The sequence below is a fragment of the Leptonotus elevatus genome, chromosome 11 (assembly GCF_054856555.1).
Source record: "Leptonotus elevatus isolate MCC_2025b chromosome 11, RoL_Lele_1.0, whole genome shotgun sequence".
NCBI lineage: Eukaryota > Metazoa > Chordata > Actinopteri > Syngnathiformes > Syngnathidae > Leptonotus > Leptonotus elevatus.
The window spans coordinates 10,656,449-10,678,248 of NC_141249.1; the positions used below are offsets into that span (position 1 = coordinate 10,656,449).

The 21,800-nt window shown below is 38.8% G+C and overlaps 1 protein-coding gene across 2 annotated transcripts in view; it reads right to left on the minus strand.

Moving 5' to 3' along the window:
- negr1 (neuronal growth regulator 1) overlaps window positions 1–21,800 on the minus strand; it is a 154,316-nt gene that overhangs the window by 49,700 nt on the left and 82,816 nt on the right. For both annotated transcript variants that reach the window (XM_086089000.1, XM_086089001.1), the window contains exons 4-6: window positions 18,767–18,898; window positions 3,771–3,891; window positions 301–449 (exon numbers count right to left, since the gene is read on the minus strand). In XM_086089000.1, the coding sequence (XP_085945126.1) occupies window positions 301–449; window positions 3,771–3,891; window positions 18,767–18,898 (402 nt within the window). The remainder of the gene's footprint in view (window positions 1–300; window positions 450–3,770; window positions 3,892–18,766; window positions 18,899–21,800) is intronic.

Genomic DNA, 21,800 nt, shown 5'->3' on the forward strand with positions numbered 1-21,800 from the left:
GAATTTCAAAGCAGAACCACAGCAACACAGACAAGATATGTACAAGCAGCAAGAGTGGTGATTTCAAAAGAATAAAAGCAAAGAGTTGGCGGGTGAACGCGCACTGGTGCTGAAAGTAACAAGAAAATAAGGCAATGCCGATGAGGATATGTGGGCACCAAGTTGCAATAGGGCTTCCTTCTGTGTTTCTAAGTGCTCCGGTTTAAATGCTTCCGAGGTCACAAAGCGCCTTGGGCAGCCACCAGACTCTTCAATACCCCAGCACAAGAAATCAAGAAAATCCGGTATAACGGTACTTACGGATGAGAGGCACACTGGCATTAGCGGTCCCAAGTTTATTGGTAGCGACGCATGTGTAATTCCCGTAACGATCCTCTGTCATGTTGGTCACCGTGAGGACTGATCTGGAACTGAGGCTCTTGATGTCGATGCCCTGGCCCTTGATAATCCTGAAAATTGAGCACAATGCCAACACATTAAGCCTTTATTTCTCACCCACACGCACAGAAAATGTCAAGGGGGAGGAGAGAGGTGTCAAGGACAGCACAAATGTTTGTCATCCTGACACTAAGCAGCACTTCAATACCCTCTTCAGCCATCGAGTTATTCCTTGGGGTCTCACGTATGAAGCCTTGAAAAGGAAGGTGGAACAGCTCAGATGCGTACTACTTTACATGACAATAAATTGTTTTTATGCTGTGCTGTGTTATGAAATCAACACACATGTATAGCTTGAGTGAGAAATTGGAATTATATTGAACATCCTGCAGAAATGAACACTTTCTTACATGACAAATGTTGATTATAGGATTTTAGAAGTTATTACATCTCAGATCATCGCAGTTGGAGACATTTTATTATTTCGATGACATTGATAATTTAACTTGTGAAACTTTTTATGGTGGTCTTTTCTGGGCATCACAATAGTAAACACTGTACATGAACACTCATAATAAAAAGCAACAATTTGTTGAGATTAATTTAATAGATAATGCCATTTTATTATCTGTTACTTTCATAGTCTACTTCTATCTTATGCACTGATTTGCTAGCTAACAGCCAAAATGATAGTGACCATCACTATCGGCCATTTTGCATCCTGCGACTGAAGGCCCATCCATTCGAATCATATCTAAAAATCACAATGAAGCAAACATCTCTAAATTTTTGTGCAATTCTAAATGTTACTTTTTACTTAGTTTGTTCCTGCTTGTATTATTAATGGGCAATATTCAGAATTTTGATCAGCCTTTTTGAAGAATCATACGGTCGAAAATAGATCAATTTAAAACTGAGTTAACGTCAGGGAACTATTTATTATTTAAATTTTTAGTTACGTTTTTAAGAGATGCTGACCCTGGGAATGCTCTGCTTTAAAACTTTAACTTTAAAACTAAAATAAATTTTTTGGGGGGAAAACTATATTTTCTGTAGAAAACAATACGGAGCTGTTTATTTGCTTAAGTTTCGATTTACCTTTTTAAGAGATGCTAATGACTGGCTAATTGAATTAATTTAAAAACATATATGTTTATTGACTAAAGATTTTGAAGAAAGAAAGAACAAAAAACCTCCAATATTTTGCACATCTCAATAAGTTGTTCAATGAAAAATATGTTTATATGTTTTAGTTAAAATTAATATTGGCTCCAAGTACCGGTTATCAGCCTCCTTGACTACTAATAATCAGTATCGGCATTGAGCCTAAAAAAACAAACAAAAAAAAACACAAAGGTCTATCTATAGTTATTATTTTATGTGACAATCATTTGTTTTGGACTACATTAAAATGTATGCTATGCATTATTATTGTTTCCTGTATCTGCATTTTGAACCGAACCTCTTTAACTTTTAAGGAATGACTCCTGTCATAATCCATTACATACCCCACAGAGCAGGCATGTTGTATCCACTATCTTTACTGTGGCTGCCTCATCAACTTTCAGAGCTTTGCTTACAGAATGACGAACTCTGACTTAAACCACTTTATTAGACCTTCCTCTATGTCAAGCGATGTCCCATGGTGAAATCTTGATGCCGGTAGTCTCCAAGTGAGCTGGTCTCTTTTTTGAGTCAACATTAAACTAGTCTGCCATCTCCTCATTCAGATTGAAAGCACAACCACCCAGAAATACACACGCAAGGCTCCTTTCACCTCCATTCAAAGCTTTGACACATCATGAAAAGGAGTTTGTCAAAGACTATTACGCTTTTCCAGCAGTGGCAAACTGGCAGCAGTTGATGTTAAGGACGTAAAACATGCAGGCAAAAACAACACACTGAAAAAACTAAAGTGGCCCTCAATTTCTCCTATTTGGTTGTTTTGTACAGACGCTAAAGCTATTGTTCAGTGTGTTGAACAATGAAGACCACGTACTTATGCCCTTTAGCTGACAGAGCAAATTAAAGTATCACCATGTAGGAAGTCATCAAAAAGTATAGGACAAAAAAAAAAAGACTAGAATCCTGGCAGCTTGACTCCTTAGCAATTTGAAGGAATTGATTCCAGCCCATAATTACAATTAGCACAGCATGAGCTGTAAATTGAAGTTGTGCTCACCAGAAGTGGTTAAATGGTGGCTAATGCTGGTCTTTCCTTTTTAATCCAACAACACTTGAATGTAAAATGACTGATGTATATGCAGAGATTGATTTAAGAGCATTGCCAGAGAACGTTTCATTAGGATTCAAGGAAACATTTATGTGGGCTATCCGTAGCAGCCAGCCAAACAGAATGACAATTTTGCTTCTGAGGGATAACAGATAACAAAGCCACCTCTCTTTAATTATGCAAATGTATTGCCTGTAACACCTTATAATCTTGTTGTTACCAGTGATAAAATACTGGCAAAGTTTCAACTGCTACTTCAAAAAACATTAGACAGCCTGTGCATCTGAAAGAAACAGGGATTATTTATAAACATTATGCGTGCACCATAATATATTTACAGCAAATGGTATTAACACAGGATTACAAATACATTTAATATTATTGATCAATGATTGAGAAAATACTATTGATATGAGCGTGTCCCATACTAGGTATTGATACCCGGCCTTATTTAACTCATTTGCTCCCAAAAATGTATAAAAAAGTTATATTTTAACATACTTCCATGGTCCCAAAAACGTATTTATTAGTTTTTTAATGTTTTATTTTTTTTAAATGATAGAGCATACATGCTTTGATTGACCTGAAGAGGTCGCTTGAAGCAATGGTAGTTATTAGAAAAATGGCCACCAGGTGGCAGCAGAGTATAAGAGCTCAACCAGGGCCATGTTGCAACAAGCTCTTTTTGCCAGTGTTTTCAACAGGTTTGTGAATAATGATGAACATTAGCTATATTCTAATGCTAATTGCTGCAAAACGGAATCAGATACAAATATACTTGTTTTTCCTGATGAAAGAAGAGACTCTAATCTTGTTCCATGTTTGTATAGCAATAGAACACAATATTCTGTGGACCTTGCAAAATCAGTCAAAATCTAGTAAAGCAGCCGGGAGCAAAGGGGGTTGCTTAAGTGATAATGGCTGGGAGTAAATGAGTTAATTACCAATTAGAAGAATGGAAAAAAAGTGGTATCGAATATCCCTATTACAACCCTGTTTGCTGAAGCCCACTTCATAACGACTTTTTTGAGGCAGTGAAACCCCACAAGAACCACTTTTGTGTCTAAATTAAAGGTGCGACAGAGGGCAGACTCTGTTGCGGAACAACTGAAACATGCTCATTCAAGTGACCATCGATGCCATGGTAATCTCTGCTCACCTTTTCTCGCCTTTGAACCACTCAAATGTTGGCGAAGGCACAGCAGCTGCCTCACACCTCAGCAGAGCAGTGCGTCCCAAACCAACCCCATGGCTTTTCATCTCATGAATGGATGGGGCAACTAGAGAAAACAAAGACAAACATGTTAGACAAACACATTTCTATTGCCGTTAAAAATGAGACACTAAACTGGGTGGTTTTATTGGAAGAAAAAAAAATGAAGAAATGACAGCCTTTAGTACAGCAGTCAATGTTCACATTTTGCAAAACTTGTAAAAGAGGCAGAGCTGAGGAGGGGAGAGGGCATCCGTCGCCAATGTTGGGAAAATGAAATGACTTGTACTGGATGGCGATAAATGGCTTAATGGGAGTTCAAAGACTCAATGGCGGTGGCAGGTTCTGTGAATGCAAAACGAGGCTTCTATTATGTGAAGAAATGTGAAGGAAATCTCAATTCCATTGTGAAGGCAGCCATACATGTAGGGAATTTCTGAGGCAAGCCATGGCTTTGTGTTCCAAATATTTACACTGCTTAGAGGAGAGACAACCTTTAAAAAATAGAATTCACAATTTGTGCAATGACAATAAAGAATCTATTCTAACAGCAGTTTATTTTTGTCCTCTTCAGGATAAAACGTGTTACATCCACTGTTATAGTTTAACATGCAACAACAGCTAGTACTGGATGGCCCTTATCTGTGTAACGGAAATGTTTTTTTTGTTTGTTTTTTTAATCCTCAATGTCCTCCTATAGGGCTTCACAAACCACTTCAAGAGAATGAGATCAAGGGCCATATTCCTAAAGATTCTTAGTGCAAAGAGTTGCTACTAGTGATGGCAAAAATGAAGCTTCATGAAGCATTTGCGATATTTTTTGACTCCTCTAGATGGTGCTCTTGGTTTAAAGATAAAGGCAAGTGCAATGAAAATGGATTACATTTGCATTGCATCTTTGAATCATGAGTGCCATCTAGAGGAGTCAAAAAATATCGCAAATGCTTCATGAAGCTTCATTTTGCCATCACTAGTGCCCGGATCTTTACGTACAGTGGTGATATTGGCGAATGTTACTGGATATGTTGCTCAAATGGCTGTGTTCTTACAGTGGAAACATCTGAGAAAAGAAATGTAGGACGGATGAAGAGTGGAATGTGGACTTCATCCACAGGGTTAGCTCTCTGCTAACCTGTAACAGTTTATAGACAGCTGACAGATGAGGTGGGATGCAAGAGATGTGTGCAGTTTGAAAAAGATCCATGTGAGCTTTTGTGAACGTGGACTATGATCACATAGGAGAGGCCGAGAGAGGTGACAGTGTGCTCTGTGATGATGAATTTCCTCCCACCAACTTTCTGCTGCAACCTAATGAACACACTCATGTGACTTGAGTCTGCTGCTTTTCTGTCCTTGCATGTGTGTGCCAATTATATCGCTCCTTCCGCTCTTTCAAGGCTGGGCTGACTAATCTGAAAAACCTGAGGTGGTCATCCAAGTGATGGCTCCGGCTATGGCTTTTCCTATTCATTTATCACTGTGGGAAATGTTAGATGCCATGCTGTGGGGTAGCGCCAGACTTTGACTGCCTTTCCGTGCTGGCTGTGCGTGTAGACGGGTGTGCAGCCTTTAAGTGTGCATACCATTATTAAAAAAGTAATGACCCGATTCAAATTCTCGCCCACTCAGTTTGAATCCTTCGTCGTAATCACACCCCACTATCAACTTGGAGAAAAATAAACACGCACACATGCACATGGTCAGTCTGTGAAGAGAATATACTGCGTAGTATCCAAAGTGGTAACATTTTACATCTCTTTTACTGGCCCATGAAGCAAATGTTGCAAATGAAATAAACAATTAGCATTGATCCAGAGCGGAGAAATATTAGGCACATAACAAATAGGACAAAATCAATGGCTTAGTAGGTTCTCATAATCCTCCACTGACGTTCTCGTGCGGCGCCATTGATTATCTGGTGCCTTTTGTTTCTCTTTTTTGATGAGTATAGAGGCAAGTTATTACAATTTTTTTCTGTGAAAGCTGCACAAAATTGCACACCAGTTAGACTAAAAATAATCAATTCACGTCGCAATATTGTCCTTGAAAAAGAATCCCGATTAGGGATAAACATGAAAAGTCTATTGCTTTTTTTTTTTTTGATGGCGATCATTTTATGAATCAAAAATTATGTTGCGTACATGTAATTCTATCACAAATAATTAACATTCTTATGCACAGTGTAATTGCATCTACATCTTACAAACAATTACATTGGAGCAATCAATTGAGGCCAGACAAAAAAAAAACATGAACATGAAGGCACAGTTATTCAATGTGTTTTTCCTTTGAAGTAAGTGAAGAAAAGAGGATGTTATACTTTTCCAAAATAATAATAGTCTATCACTGGCATCGGGCCGAAACCTTGTATGTCCAAAATAGTCACTTTTCCCTAAAAATGGCACATCCGTTCAACCATTAACATTACATCGTCAAACAGAGAAAGCCATTTTCAACACTTTGTAAATAATGTGTAAAAGTAACGACCACACAGGTTGACTGACCATTCTTATAATGTTTTGAAAAAATATGAATTTTACCAAATTGTGACTTATGAGGTTTTGGCCTGACAGAAAACTAAACGTGAAAAGAGAACTGTTTCATGTTGGACTATCGTTAAACTTCTCAATCCATTTTCAATACCCCTTAGCCTTATTGGGGTCATGTATGTGCTGGGGTCAATCCTAGCTGACTTAAGTCTTGTCATTTGTACCAAAATAGATGATGTGGCTGTTTTTCCCAGAAAATTAGCTTTCTTCATTTGGATCAATTTCCTAATTATTATAGTTTTCTTTCATCTCACCTGTCTTGAGTTTTCAAGGTGGACTGCATCAAAGATCCTAAAAAGTAGATTTCTCAGTGGGGTACGCGAATCTGATTTAGCGTTTACTGATCCAGTGAGGAACTGAGCATATATATTACCTATTATCTTCTCTTTTATCAAGGGCACCTTACATAACTGTTTACCACACAAGGTATCTAATCTATCCATTAGAAGAATTCATAACAGTTCAGGCAAAGAAAGATTCTGCTCACCATTTTTGGAACTGCCTTTAAAAAAAGACCACAGGCTAAAAGGTGGTCCAGTGTACATGCATTCCAATTCAATCAAATCTTTCAAATTAGCTCCTGTCACTCAGTTCAGTGAAGAATGATCACACCTATAAAAAGCGCTCCTGTCTGATAATTCCAATTTCAACTTGATGACATGTCTTACATCATCATGTGACGCCAAATACGCTTTCAGCGCTTGGGGAGAAATGCAAAGTAGTGCACTAAAATTCCTGAAAGTCCAATAAGCCAGGTAATTTAGTGTCCTGAGAATGCTGTGGTAGTGCTGTAAATCATGCTTGGATTCATGGCGACGCCACCAGATTGGGGTGAGGGGTTGGGCCCGGGAATAGCAAACACACACACACAGCAGAAAAACGTGGCCTCCGTGGTACTGCTCGATGACAAATGGCCAGTTGTGGGTCGATTACAAACCAAATTCCCTTGCATCTATATTATGCTGAGCTTGTCGTCTAAACAAATGCAAGGTCTCCAACTGTGCATCCCTGCAAAGTGAACAAAACACCCGCATGTTAATGATTAGTAAAATGTTTGACCCTCAATGTAATATTCATGGCCAGGTCGTGTTCAGAATGCATCAAACCTTAATGTAAAATCACTCACCTTAAGAAGCCTCATGAGACTTTTAATGATTAATTGGTGTGCTTCAAGACTGAGGGCCAGATGTGTGTATGCAGGAATGTGTGAAACTGAAAGTTACCACCCACTGACAATAAGTTGTAGTACCCAGAAGTGAATAAATGTTTAGCGATTGCCTACTATACTCGCTAAATTTGATATCAAGTAATGGCAAATGCTATAGAAGTTGTACTATTCAGAATTTTACCCCCAAATTGGTCGAATAAATCCGTAAAAATGACGCTATATAAGAAGCGCTATATAAGTGCACTCCATTTTGAAAGAGAATGTGTATGGAGGTTATATCGTATGAAATCATACCCAATGTTATTTTGACAATTCCTGTGAATTTTTCATGGCACCCTGCAAATTTTCTGTAATTTGACATAAAGCAAACACAAACGTGTGTGTTAATCTCAGGTCCCCTCCCCCGGCTGTTAGTTCAAATGCCAATAGAGCAACAAGTTACCAAAGTTTGAAATGTGACGCACTCGTTTACAAAAAGGAAGAAAAACACGTATATTTCAGGCAAGTGGCCATCAGCATAGATATCTATCATAGACTTCACTCTGAGTGGCCACCGTGCTCAGGATGAGCGCCGTAATGGCCTCTGTTAAAACCCAGATTAAAAATGACACATGTGGCTTGTATTATAGCTACATGTCTGAATCTGCGTCAAAATTGCTAAAAAATTTAACTGAAGGATCTAAACACACACCAAGGCTTGCTCTAGCTAGCTAATATGTATGGTCTCCACAGCTAGCTACTGTACCAGATTCTCCCGTTGGCCACAATGCAATGCGAGATCCGACTTAAATTCAGCCATTTGGAACTAACAACTATTCCGTAGTTAGAACAATGCGGCAGCAATGTGTCTCCTGATTAAAATAATATGTTTTCAAATAATTGAATGGTAAATGGTAGTGATGGCAAAATGAAGCTTCATGAAGCATTTGCGATATTTTTTGACTCCTCTAGATGGCACTCATGATTCAAAGATGCAATGCAAATGTAATCCATTTTCATTGCACTTGCCTTTATCTTTAAACCAAGAGCACCATCAAGAGGAGTCAAAAAATATCGCAAATGCTTCATGAAGCTTCATTTTGCCATCACTATTAAATGGTACTTCATTTATATGGCGCTTTTCCACCTTCGACTACTCATTCACCTACTGATGACGCAGCTGCAGGAGAAACTGGGCGTTCAGTATCTTGCTTAAGGATACAACGATGTGGTCACAAAGGCATAGGATCGAACCCACAACCTCTGGGTTTGGCGACAAGCACTCTACTACTGAGCCACGCCGCCCCGATGCACATAATACTAAGGCTAAGGTGTGAGTAAAACCATCCCTTTCATGTGACTTATTTCTATACTACTACTTGCCAAAAGTACCATGAGTACACAAGCGTTTTAATTAAAAGATCAATTAACATCCCTATCTCTTCAGTCAGATTGCAAAATGAGTTTTCACCGCAATTAAGAAATGGACTCATCAGTGCATGACTTATCAGTTTACACACAGAGACACTGTTCCCAACTGCCATCTGTGGGATGCACTGTCTTATTTTTTCATTGTCAGTCAGGAATGCTTCTGCTGCCAAGATTTATTAATTCAAAAAAAGATGTCTATTCTGAAGAGTGAAGGAACATTGAATTCCTCCTGTTTTATTAAATGAAAGGCATATAAATAACCAGCTTAGTCCCAGAATTGTGTGGCTTCCACGGGGCATTTAATCTATTGTGTGATTTGAACACTAAACAGTTTAAGGTACGCTAATTCGCATATGCGATTCAAGGATTATTAGATGAGGACCACAAAAGAAAGCTGTCAATTGTTAAAATTGCATTCTACAAGAGTCTCTTCTTATGAGAAATGATTTAAAAAGTAATTACTATAATTAGCAGGAAAAACATGTATTTGAGCTCATTGTTATCTATTAATTAATTTTAAGAAAGACAACCACTACAAATCCGAACCCTTATGAATATATAATGGCAAAGTACAGAGTTTTGCCATGTCTGCTACGCTTGCACAGAGCTAATTTATTTGTTGCTGTTGCTGATCTTGCACAGGCACAATGATACTCATGTTGCTTATAAAGGTATCCCAGTTCCAACATGCTATTCCCAAATATTTTTTTGGGAGAAGACGAGTTGACTATAAACGTGCACATGAATTCAAAATGAGCCAATACAATATTAGCATTTGAGTGTTCTTTTAATCGGTGACTACAGAAAGTGCAGATGAAGCTGAAAGTGACTGTGTCAATCTACTCTGAAGTGGAACTAACCATTTAGTTTGCGCGAGATCAAGATTTCGCTCATTTAATCGTGCCCTGAATGCCGCTAGAAATCCAAATAGCAATCATGATGAGAGCTCTGGAGAGATGTAGAGAGACAGATTTACATCCCAACAGCTTGAGGGCAGTGACTCTACTTAGAATTGGATCAGAATCCATTTCATTGAAGTCTTCTCTTATGAGTTGTAAGCCACAGTGTTAATAGATGCCACAAACTGCCCACCAAATGAAACGTCCCCCCTTCAAATCAAATTATATCCTATCGCTTGAGTAGTGTAATCAACATACAATATATTAAAATTTGATCAATATGTGGGCTCCGCCACCTTTTCAAGCACATACATATTCAAATGCAAGGACAGAGTGCAAACGCATTCAATTAAATATACTATAAATGTCATGTGTTAAGCAAATTTACAGTGCATAATGATTGGCAAAGAATAATGTTAGTACTGTGTAAATGTACTTAGGCTCAAGTAAGCGCTGTTTAATTTTATGCCATTAAGAGACACAAATAATGTCTATGAATGAAATAATGTCTTGGACATCCCTACCAAGACACTCCCTCCTACAGCTTACATCTAAATTGGCCCAGACAACATGCGGCTTGGAACAAACAATGAACAGAGTGATGTTAATCATTCCAAACAGTTAAGGTGGGTATCTGCATTTCAATTATGATATGAGTTTATCTGCACTGCTGCTGCTGGAGATCTTTGAAGTTCAGTCAATTTAAAATGTATGATCATAATTAATTAACAATCAGTGCTTTGTTACTTATTGTAAGCAGAAAAACGATAGAATATTTTTTTTAATAAAACATAGCTAGCGGTTGGGATGAGGATCAGCACCTCCAAATCCGAGACCATGGTCCTCAGTCGGAAAAGGGTGGAGTGCTCTCTGCGGGTCGGGGATGAGGTCCTGCCCCAAGTGGAGGAGTTCAAGTATCTTGGGGTCTTGTTCACGAGTGAGGGTAGGTTAGAGCGGGAGATCGACAGACGGATCGGTGCAGCGTCTGCAGTGATGCGGACGCTGTATCGGTCCGTTGTGGTGAAGAAGGAGCTGAGCCGAAAGGCAAAGCTCTCGATTTACCGGTCGATCTACGTTCCTGTCCTCACCTATGGTCACAAGCTGTGGGTCGTGACCGAAAGAACGAGATCCCGGATACAAGCGGCCGAAATGAGTTTCCTCCGCAGGGTAGCCGGACTCTCCCTTAGAGATAGGGTGAGAAGCTCGGTCATTCGGGAGGGACTCAGCGTCGAGCCGCTACTCCTCCACGTTGAGAGGAACCAGTTGAGGTGGCTGGGGCATCTGGTTCGGATGCCTCCTGGGCGCCTCCCTGGGGAGGTGTTCCGGGCATGTCCTACCGGCAGGAGGCCCCGGGGACGACCCAGGACACGCTGGAGAGACTACGTCTCACGGCTGGCCTGGGAACGCCTTGGGATCCCATCGGAGGAGCTGGCTGAAGTGGCTAGGGAGAGGGAAGTCTGGGCTTCCCTGCTAAAGCTGCTGCCCCCGCGACCCGACCCCGGATAAGCGGAATTGAAGACGGAACGGAATGGAAAACATAGCTATAGTGTAAGTAAGCAGAATTCACAGCTGCAGGGTTACTGAAGAGGAAGGAGGAGTACAGATGGCCAACAAACTTGGAAGGGAACGTGGAATGGTCTGGGACACAGCAACCCTACAATAAAACGATTCCCCATAGAGAGTAAACCAAATGCACTTCATCAATCCAGAACCACCATTTTAAAGGTTTACTAACTGTACAGCAGTGTTTGCAACAAGCAAGTTAGCATTCTGTGATATATGGTAAGTGTCATGAAGAATTTTGGCCTCACATTTTTTTTTTAATACAAATGCCAATCTTGTCTTAAAGCATAATTATTTAACATTTTTTCTGATTTTTCAAAATGTAGTTTTTTTTTATTTATGTATTTATTTATCTTAGACATTTGACATTCTTTTAAATTTCTAACTAAACATCAGGGCGCTCCCAAGGTTTTTAGGATGTCTTAAAAAGTTAATTGGAAACTTAAGCAAGTAAATACCATAGCTCTCTATAGCTTTCTACAGTAAATATTTTTATTCCCAAATTTAAAAATAGCTGAAATCTTAAACTTTTAAATTTCTTTGTTTTAATGTTGAATGAAAACAACATATGGTTCAGAAGGTTCCCAGGGTTAGTAGCATCTCTTACTGAAAATTTTAATAAATAGCTCCCTGAGATTAAAATTGTTTTAGATGTACCTTATATCAGCCGTCAGTAAAAAAAAAAGAAAAAAAAAGGGAGATACCGATATTTGTCAAAATGCCCAATATTGGCCTGGCCAATGATCGGTCTATCCCTAGAAAAAAACATTGAGTGTGGTTTGGTCATTGGTTAACCTAATTCACTCTTAAAATGGGCGGGTAAAAAAAAAGCCACACAAAAATATGAAGATGAACACAAGACATTTTAACACAGTTTTTGTTGAACGTAATGGCAAGCTATTCTGCCTTATTTTTTAGGCATCATTAGAGAATTGAAAAGCTTCAAATCTTCAACGGCACTTCCGTTCACTCAACATTAACCAAGAACGGAACTGAACTTTGCAAGGACAAGTTGCTCACTGGCAGACGCAGTTGTTCCCCAAAATAAATGAAGCACTTGTATAAACTTGCTTGGGACATTGCACGGGCTAAAAAGGCACAGGCTCAGTGATAGAGTGGTTGTCTCCCATCTGTGAGGTCGTGGGCTCGATCTTCACCCCTGGTGACCATGCCGAAGTGTCCTTGAGCAAGACATTGAACCCCAATTTGCTCCTAGTGGACGCGCTTTGGGCACCATATGGTGTTGTTAAAAAGGTCTATATAAAAAGCAGTCCATTTACAATGACAGGGAGTTTGTCAAAACATACAAAATTGAGCTAGGGTATGGGACGCGGGAAGTTTATCTGTGCCCATATGAATGATGTGGCCTTTAGCCTCTGGCTGGTTGGCCACTCCCTGCCCTAGTTTAGAGCACTTCAGATGTTACCATCCATTTCCTTTTCTATGTTCATTATCAATCACAGAGTTCACTGGCCTGACTTGTGTGCAGGCAGGCGGCGTGGGTCTAGTTCCTGCTCAGTAGTGGCAGTGATTGACTGGCAACCAGTCCAGGGTAGAGTCCACTTTTCAATCACAGTCATCTGGAATATGCTCACAAGATGATAGGTATAGGAAATTCATGGCTGGATTGTCATCATCAGACTTTTTTGTCTTCACCATCACTGGCGCATGTGCTACTTGTGCTAACATGACATCAACAAGCCTGGTGTTGCTTTGTGAGACATCAACAGCTGGAGTACCCTTAAGTGGCTGCATCTGAAGGCATCCAAAAGAGAGTGCAACAAATAAATTAGAGGAGAAGACAGTTGGTCGCTTTCGTGCAGTTGTGGTGGAAGCTTGTACAAACTGTCAAATTAGATTTCGCAACATGCTGCTCTTCAAACTTCAGTGCCATTCAATACAGAGTGAGAACAGAATACTCTCACTCCAGAGTGCTTTCTAAAGCACAAAGGAAGGTCAAAAAAGTTGTCCTTAACATGGAAAATAAACCATGTTTTGTGTTAGCTTCATGAGACGCCTATTGTAGATTCATGCCTTTGAGTCTGGCGGTAGAGCATGAGCCAATAAATGACGATAAATTATGTACATTTAAATTGAAGGTCAGAGATGACTTTTAAGTAGAAAAACTTAAATGAAAATGTTTTATGCTAAACAGGGATTTTCAGCAATGACTGACACCTTTCATGCTTATCTGATTAAAAAAAATCATCCCCAAATCATTCATCAGCAGAATGTACAAAGACAAGAAACAAAGGAAGCTAGTAATTTAATTAATGTGGCTAGATCATGATAGACTTAAAAAAAAAAATCTAACAGAGGTCAAACAGTGGACTCAATGAAGATGCCTCACTCTCTATTTCTAATGCTTCATATCATAGAAAGCCAAACGATAGGCTTACTGTTAGTGGGTTTTACCAAAGCCCCATGCCGGGGCTTACGTTTGTTTTCATTACTTGGTTATTTTAATTAGTGTTCCTGATCTGTAATTAGCCCAGAGGTTAACTGCACTGTTATGTCCTCTAAAAATGAATTGTTTTGAAACTGGAGAGAAACTGTTTAGCCACATATTTAATTTGACTGTTAACCCATGAAATAACGTTAAAATGGGAGGGGGTGGGCGTCAAAACGTCAAGATTGACTGATGTTTATGACTTAATTTGAATGAACCAATTTTGAGAAGAGTTCCTCTCGCTGTCAACATGATACATTTGTATCCATGTGTGGTCTTTATTCATAATAATGGTCACATATTGTGGCAAAGCGGCATAAAATAAGTGAGTAATGTCATTTGTCTTGCCCTTAAGTCAACATTTCCATATAATCTATCCACTCATATAACCATTTTGCATACCATAAATTACACTCATTAGGGTCACAGGTGAGGGGGAACCTATCCCAGCAGACACTGGCCTGGTTTCCAGCCAATCACAGGGCACATGTAGAAACAACAGCCATTTACCCTTACGTTCACTGTACACCATAGACACTCTAGGCAGACAGCCACCAAAACTTACACTTACTCCTTAACTATGTGTTTTGGTTGGCCAATGATAAAGAGACAGACTTTAGAAAAAGCCCCAAAGTCATTCATTGTTACAGAAAATGTATTCACCTCTATAATTTCAATTCCTGTAGCATTTATTACTTTTGTGTTCATTTATATTTTCAATGGCATTGTACTGGCTTGTGATTTGCCATCTCGGATTTAGGAAGAGGCAGTGACAGACTCGGCTGCTCGTACATCTATTCATGCACTTGCCCTTTCCTACCATGAGTCACAAAAACTGGGACATGGTCCAAATGCTTCCTCGAAGAACAACAGTTGGACCATGGTGAGATGGAGGCAGAGAAGATTGTTTACCATCTGGACTGACACATCAACCGTGATCAGGCTTCAGTCCCTCACTTCTGTGCATGTCTCATGTAACTGTGTAACATAAAAAACAATAAAAAATTGTGATAAAAATACAATAAAAATAATCAAAAGTCAGTCAGAAAAGTACAAATGTGTTTAGTAAAGCCAGATGTTGTGTATGCAGGTCTTCGTTTGTAATAAATCAAATAACCTTCCATGGGCTTTTGAAGCAAGTAGAGGCAGATTCATGTTGACCATTACTCAAACAGGATGTCAGAATCATAAATATTAATGTCAAAAGGAGTGTGATCATAAAATTTACACTACAACTACAGTATGCAGAAATACATTGCAACCTCTTATTTTGAACCAGATCATGACAACTGTGTAGTGTCACTGATCTCCCACCAGCATGTGAGAGAAAACAAATGTTTTATTCAACAAAGTCTCGATGTCAACAGTGACTGTGTTTCAGGTTCCATAGTTTGGCAAACATCATCTCATGCCTTTAATCAACATGTCAAAAATATTTTTGCACTAAATAATGCAGAAAGGTAAGTATTACATGGAATTTCAATGTGTGTGACAGTTTCCCCTTGGAGAATATATATAAAACTAGTGTAAATTTGTCATTGCTATTCATGTTTTGGGGTAGCAGCACAGTGATATTGTGGTTAGCACGTTTGCCACATAGTTCTCAGGTTGGTAGTTTGAATCACTGCTATAGCCTTATTATTTAATTTCACTTCATCTGTCCAAAAATCATTACCAGTAGTTTTTCTTTTTTGATCAATTTCAATGAATCGTTCATCTATCTATGCCAGCGACATATGGTGACTACGTTTACATGCAGTCAATATTCGGGTTACGGTCACAATTTTGGTTTCTGAAACAATCGGGGTAACACTTTTTACATGCGTGGCGGAAAGAGCTACTCCCATTTACATGCTTATTTGTGCTCGATTGGAATAACCCGATCGGACCGCGACGCACGGACAACGAAATTACGTAAATAACGTCATTTCCGCTTTTAACTTACTATACGTTAAAAAAAATTACTTATTTATGTCACTCACCACGCTAAATAAAGTAGTCGGGTTTCCTCCTCGCTCTAGAAGTGCGGTTCTTTGCTGCTAGCGGCTTTGAGTATTTCCTATGGGTTACACGCCAGAAGCACGGACTTATATAATATATTTACTGTATGTGTATATAGGCACAAAATAATGTGAAAACGCAGTGGAGAAATCAACGTATTCTAGGGAGGCTCGTTTAGCAAGTAGGACAAAGCTGTGCATACAAGTCGTGAGTACATAGACCAAGATTCCTTGCGAAACAAATCAGCGAAGAAGAAGAAAAAAAGACGAAGAAGAAAATAGCGAGCATGCGCACAGCGAAAACCATTGCCCCGATTGATCGAGATATTCCGAACGTGTTTATATGAGCAAGAATTCCGGTTATGAAAGGAGTAACCCACGGTTACTTGTTCGGGTTTTTAAAAAACTGAATAAGAGCATATTTGGGTTATTGCGGCTGTTTACATGGCCTTACAAAACCCAAATATTGCCAATATTCGGGTTTATGAGGGTTATTGCCTGCATGTAAACGTAGTCAGTGACAGGCAGAGCAATTTTATGTTCTTCCTTTAGATGACAGAAAGTACAATAAACCTGTGTATTTATCCACCTGTTGCCATTCATACAACAGAATCTAAGTCATAGTGTTATGCAAGTATATTAGAGCAAATTGGATGAGATTGTCATTATACAGTGTTCATATTTTCTGTGACATTTTTTTGGTGGACTGCTGTGAGATTTTTCAAATGTAAAAAGGGTGTCTCCTATTAATAAAAGGTTGAGAAACAATGTCTTAAACATACAAAAAAAGGTGATATTTTGCCAACATTTCAAAACCATTGGGTGAGTTTCACATGTAACCTCATAAGATATAAAATATAATTCATTACAATGCATTACTTTCTGATGAAGTTGTAAACAATGTGTGAATGAATCATAAAAATATAGTGTCGTCAGCATCATTCTCCATGGACTAATTTACAAATCACCAAAAGGAAGAAACCCACAAGGTCTGGACAATTTCCACTATGTCAGAAATCAATAAAAAAGAATGAGCAATTGCTCAGTGACAGGAACGCTCTGACGATCTGTCAGCGCCTGATAACTCAGGGCAGGAAACACTGCCTTAACACTTGACGAACGACAGCTTACTCCCACTCAACGTATGACTCTGGTGCTCAAGCAGTGGTGACTTTGTCTGACAGAAGCGTCTTCCTCATCGGTTCACTCATTTTGAATGGAGAAGTCTTATGCTTGTCGCATGAAAATGTGCCCTCAGACGATGACACGCATTACTTGAATATATTTTTTGGAGGATAGCACAATGGTACTGTAACAGCTTTTCATCCTTGAACCCGTGTCTCAGCAGAGGTTTAAATAGCATGGATATAAAATCCCATTCAGACCCAGCTCATTAGTGGCAGGCATTACACAGAAATAATGGCCACAAGACGTAATGTCATAATGAAGCCGGAGCCAAAGTGTCCGTAACAACGAGCTGGCAAACGTACAACACATAGGCTCTACTGTACATTGCACGGCTCAATATTGTGGTCATAATGAAAACTATATAATGGTGACATAATTTCCCCAAACTCAAGTTAAAACTCTTGCAAACTGGTCAAAAATGAGGTATGCTGCCTTATACAGTTTTTTTTAAACTATTGAATGGGCAAAAGTGTTTTATAGAATAAATTATTTATCTTGTTTTATATATATATATATATATATATATATATATATATAAAAAATGAATGAAAAAGACCTCAAAGTGCAATTTCACACACATCCTCTTCCTTTAAACATGCAGAGTGTACTACAAACTAGCTTATGCCCACATCATTGAAAAATAAGTAAAGAAAGCCAAGCAACAATCATTGGACTACTTGCTTGTCGTTACTCGCAGCTAGCTGACGCCACAGACTTCTTCTGTATCATACAATGACGGTGTTACTAACTAGCAATTTAATAGCGACCTAAATTAGCGATTGAATATGATTTTGGGATGGCATTGTGTTAATAGCAACTATTAAATGGCAATAAAAACTGTGGACTAAGCCGAAATATCAGAATAAGAAGTCAAGCTAGCCATAACGCCACCACATGGGCCAACTTAAAAATAAAAGCTTACTAAGACTATTTCATTGCTGTCAATGTATTATTTGGTTAGCTATTTTGAAGTTAGCCTTTTTGTTACGTTATAAGTATGTTACCAAATTAAAAAAATGATCTCAATCCGCGTATCATGTGTGGCCCGAACTGTGGTGATCCATTGCACCACTACACTAACGTAGCATCCGTGGCTTTGGTAGGCTTGTTTGAAGCGCACGTTACAGACAGTGCACGTCTTCTGCATGCACATGCTAGTAAAGGGCATGGCTTTGGTCAAAGACCAGAGGGTGGGAGGGATTAGTGAAGTGAGGCTATATTAAAATTTTGCTAGCACTTAAAACAGAAAACTCCTGTGCACAGGCTTTTTTTGGCAAAAGCCCATAAGGATAAAAGTAGGAGCACTATTAAAAAGAAAGACAATGGTATCATTCCCTCTCACGCCTCTTAGTTGTGCTTTTTCTGTGACCACAGCAGCTAAAGCCCAGTATCATTCATTAATGTCAAGGCTCCTCATTACTGTCTCCTCACACTTTTGGAAGACTCATTAACTGCATAATGGAATAGCGCTTGGAACAGTCAGGCCTTCCCTTAGCGTGAATTAATCACCTATATGCACAGACAAAAAGGGACTTATCACATTAAATATTAAGAAACACTAAGCATTCCACTTCTTCTGCAACTTTTGGAAGGTGCAGTTTCTGGAGGTGCATCATCAGGGACACGGCACTGCTATCAGTGAAGGTTGGCGTCTGCGTCTTTTATAAGTCTGAAAGGCCAGTGTGAGGCATGTAGAGAATGAACGAGTGTACTTACAGTTGACTGTGACTTTTACTGTTTTGGTGTCAGGAGAGGCGATGTCATTTAAAGCGCTGCATTCATAGTCTCCAGCTTGGTCCCTTGTGATGCCAGTGATGTTAAGATATTCACCGCTGTCATACTTCCTGGCTGTAAATAGAAGTGAAGTGAAGGCGCTTACTGCATGTCTACAAAGGCCACATATACACATGCACACACTCTGTAAACTCAATATAGTATAGCTATTATCTTACTGTTACCCGTGGTTTATGCGAGGAAGTCTTGGGAAGCAATTCAATAAAGTGTTGTAATAAACTCTTGGTGACCTTCCTTTCATCATAAAATAGCAGCAGATGAGCAGCGTGCTCAAGCACTCGTATATATGTTGTGGTTGGACATTAAATGTTGTTGAATCTCCACCTCTAATTTGCTCATGATTAACTCAACGCTAGGAAATGCGTTTAGAGCTTCCCCTGCACCGAGGAGAAAGAGCAAGCACACGTCAGATGCACAAAGCACCGTGACGGGCATCATGGCGAGGGAGGAAAAAAAAGAAAGAAAGCATGATTCCTTTTTTTTAAATCCCTGATCCTTTCGAAGTTGGATGGAGCATGAAGGGAAGGTAGGCTGCACCCTTGACAGGTTACCAGTCAATTAGTTCTGAGCTCATTACCATCATTAGCTTTCACGGATGCAGCCAATTTTGAGTCTTTGTATAAGACTCGGCAGCCTGATACAACAGCTCTATCAACGTTCACTTAATTTATACTTTCCATCCTTTTATTCCTTTTGCATTATGCTAAACCATTTGATGGGTTGTTTTTTTTAGTTGAGAACATCCATTGTCTATGATGCTACAACCACGAGGAGACTAAGAGAGCATGGAAGATATTAATATGGTTTTATTCCCCAAAAAAGTTTCAAGAAAATGTCCTATTCTTATGAGTAGATAAGGAATGTTCACAAAGTACAAGAGGGCACTACTAATTAGTAGGAAAAAGGAGAAAACTAAAAGTACAAATAGTATTTTATAGTGTCCAGCTCTTAAAAGTAAAACCTTGTGTCACAATTCTTCCCTCCAAGCCACTTCCATAGGGAGCCCGAAAGCAGAAAATAAGATATTTGTCTGTCCTTCCTTCCTTTCCTCAGTCTCCTTCGGTCTCCCTGATTTGTATTTTTTTTTTGGATTTGTTGGAATTTAGATGTTTCTGGGGTTGGGGAAGAATTCTGGTGGGTGGCCCGGTGTGTGGTGTCTGGTCGGTGCTGGATTTCACTTTCCTTTTTTGGTCCCCTTGGGTCTCCTGACGGCGGTGTTTGGTTTAGGTGAACGGTATGGGATTTTTTTTCTAATAGGTTTTTGGTCAGCTAACAAATACACGCACGCACGCACACACGCACGCACGCACATACACATACAAAAAAAAGAAGTATATATATATATATATATATATATATATATATATATATATATAAAAAAAGAGCAATGATGATGACATTACCGAATGAACAATACTGAGCTCTTTAAAAAACAAAAAAAAAAAAATAATAAATAAGATATTTGTTTTAATTTTCCTTTTTCATCCTGTTCCTCTTAGTGTCTGCTTGATCTTCAGAATTAAAATCCATTTTAAAGTATTAATTTTATTTTCGGATTTTCTAAAGGCTAAATGTTCAGTTTGTTCAGCTGAACTGTCAAAAGTTATAAAATAATACTATACTCAAGGTTAAGGCAGAGCGCAATATATATATGGGTATGTCATTTTTTTTAACATCAAGCCTCCATTATGTGCCACCAAATATTTTACCAAACAGAACTGTTTGCATAGAAAATGTTTAGATAAGTAGTTGAAATATGTAATTACTTTAATATTTAATCAAAACATACAGTATATAGACCTTGGCTGTCTGCACTGTTTTTAGGCACAACCAGTCTCATCGATGACCTGTGAAAGAGTGTTTTCCAAGCTAGAGAAATTGCTGAAAACAAAAAAAAAGTCATCACCGACTGCCAAAACACTAGAAAAACCTTTTAAATAAACATTTATATAAAAAAAAACAATTTTTTTAAACTATGTGCCTCAAAAACAAGTACATACGCAATATCAGTTCACAGTCACTTTCATTCTGATTTTCACATTATAACACGTTGACATTATTTCTAGAATGGATATTTAAAATATATTTCAAACTTAGATTAAGACTATTAGATTAATAATACAAACATACCTCAAAAAAATATTGTAGGCCTACATAAGTTGCCTGCAATGCAATGATGTATAAGATCCAACAGGTCAAGAGCAATAGAGTGACACAGTATTAACACAGTATCAATACATTTGGCCAATGTGCTGCAAGGCTTCACGAGGCCTCATCTAGTCAGTAGGAGTAGGAGGATAGTAGTAGGAGGATAAGTGAACAGTTACGTGTTTTTTGCTGAGAGAGCTCAGTATTGTTCATTCGGTAATCTTACCGATTTGACATGTCATCATCAATGCTCTCTCTCTCTTTTTTCTCTTTTTCTTTTTTTGTATGTGCATGTGCTCATTAATTCACCTAAAACCTATTAAAAATCCCATGCCGTTCACCTAAACCGAATACTTCAGAATCCAGCCAGAGTCGTGAGGCCGTCAGGAGACCCGAGGAAGGATCAAAGAAAAGAAAGAAAAGTGAAATCCAGCACCGATTAGACATCACCTACTACCTATCGGGTTACCAACCAGAATCTTTCACCAACCCCAGAAACATCTAAATTCCAACAAATTAGGGAGACCTCAAGAGACCAAAGGAAAGACTGAGGAAAGGAAGGAAGGATAGATGAAGCAGAGTGAGCTCCACAGACATCAGCCTCCACCGATTCAACGACCAGAGGAAGAAGCAAATTGAATTTTGGTAGATGCTGGTGTGGTTAACAGTGTGAACAGTGAACAGCTACTAATAAGTAAGGAGTAAAAATTGGGAGTACTACAAGAAAATCACTGGAACTTATTGCAAGAAAAAACAAAAACATTCCAACAAAGGCAGACTACAATACCAAAGCGATACAGATTGAAAA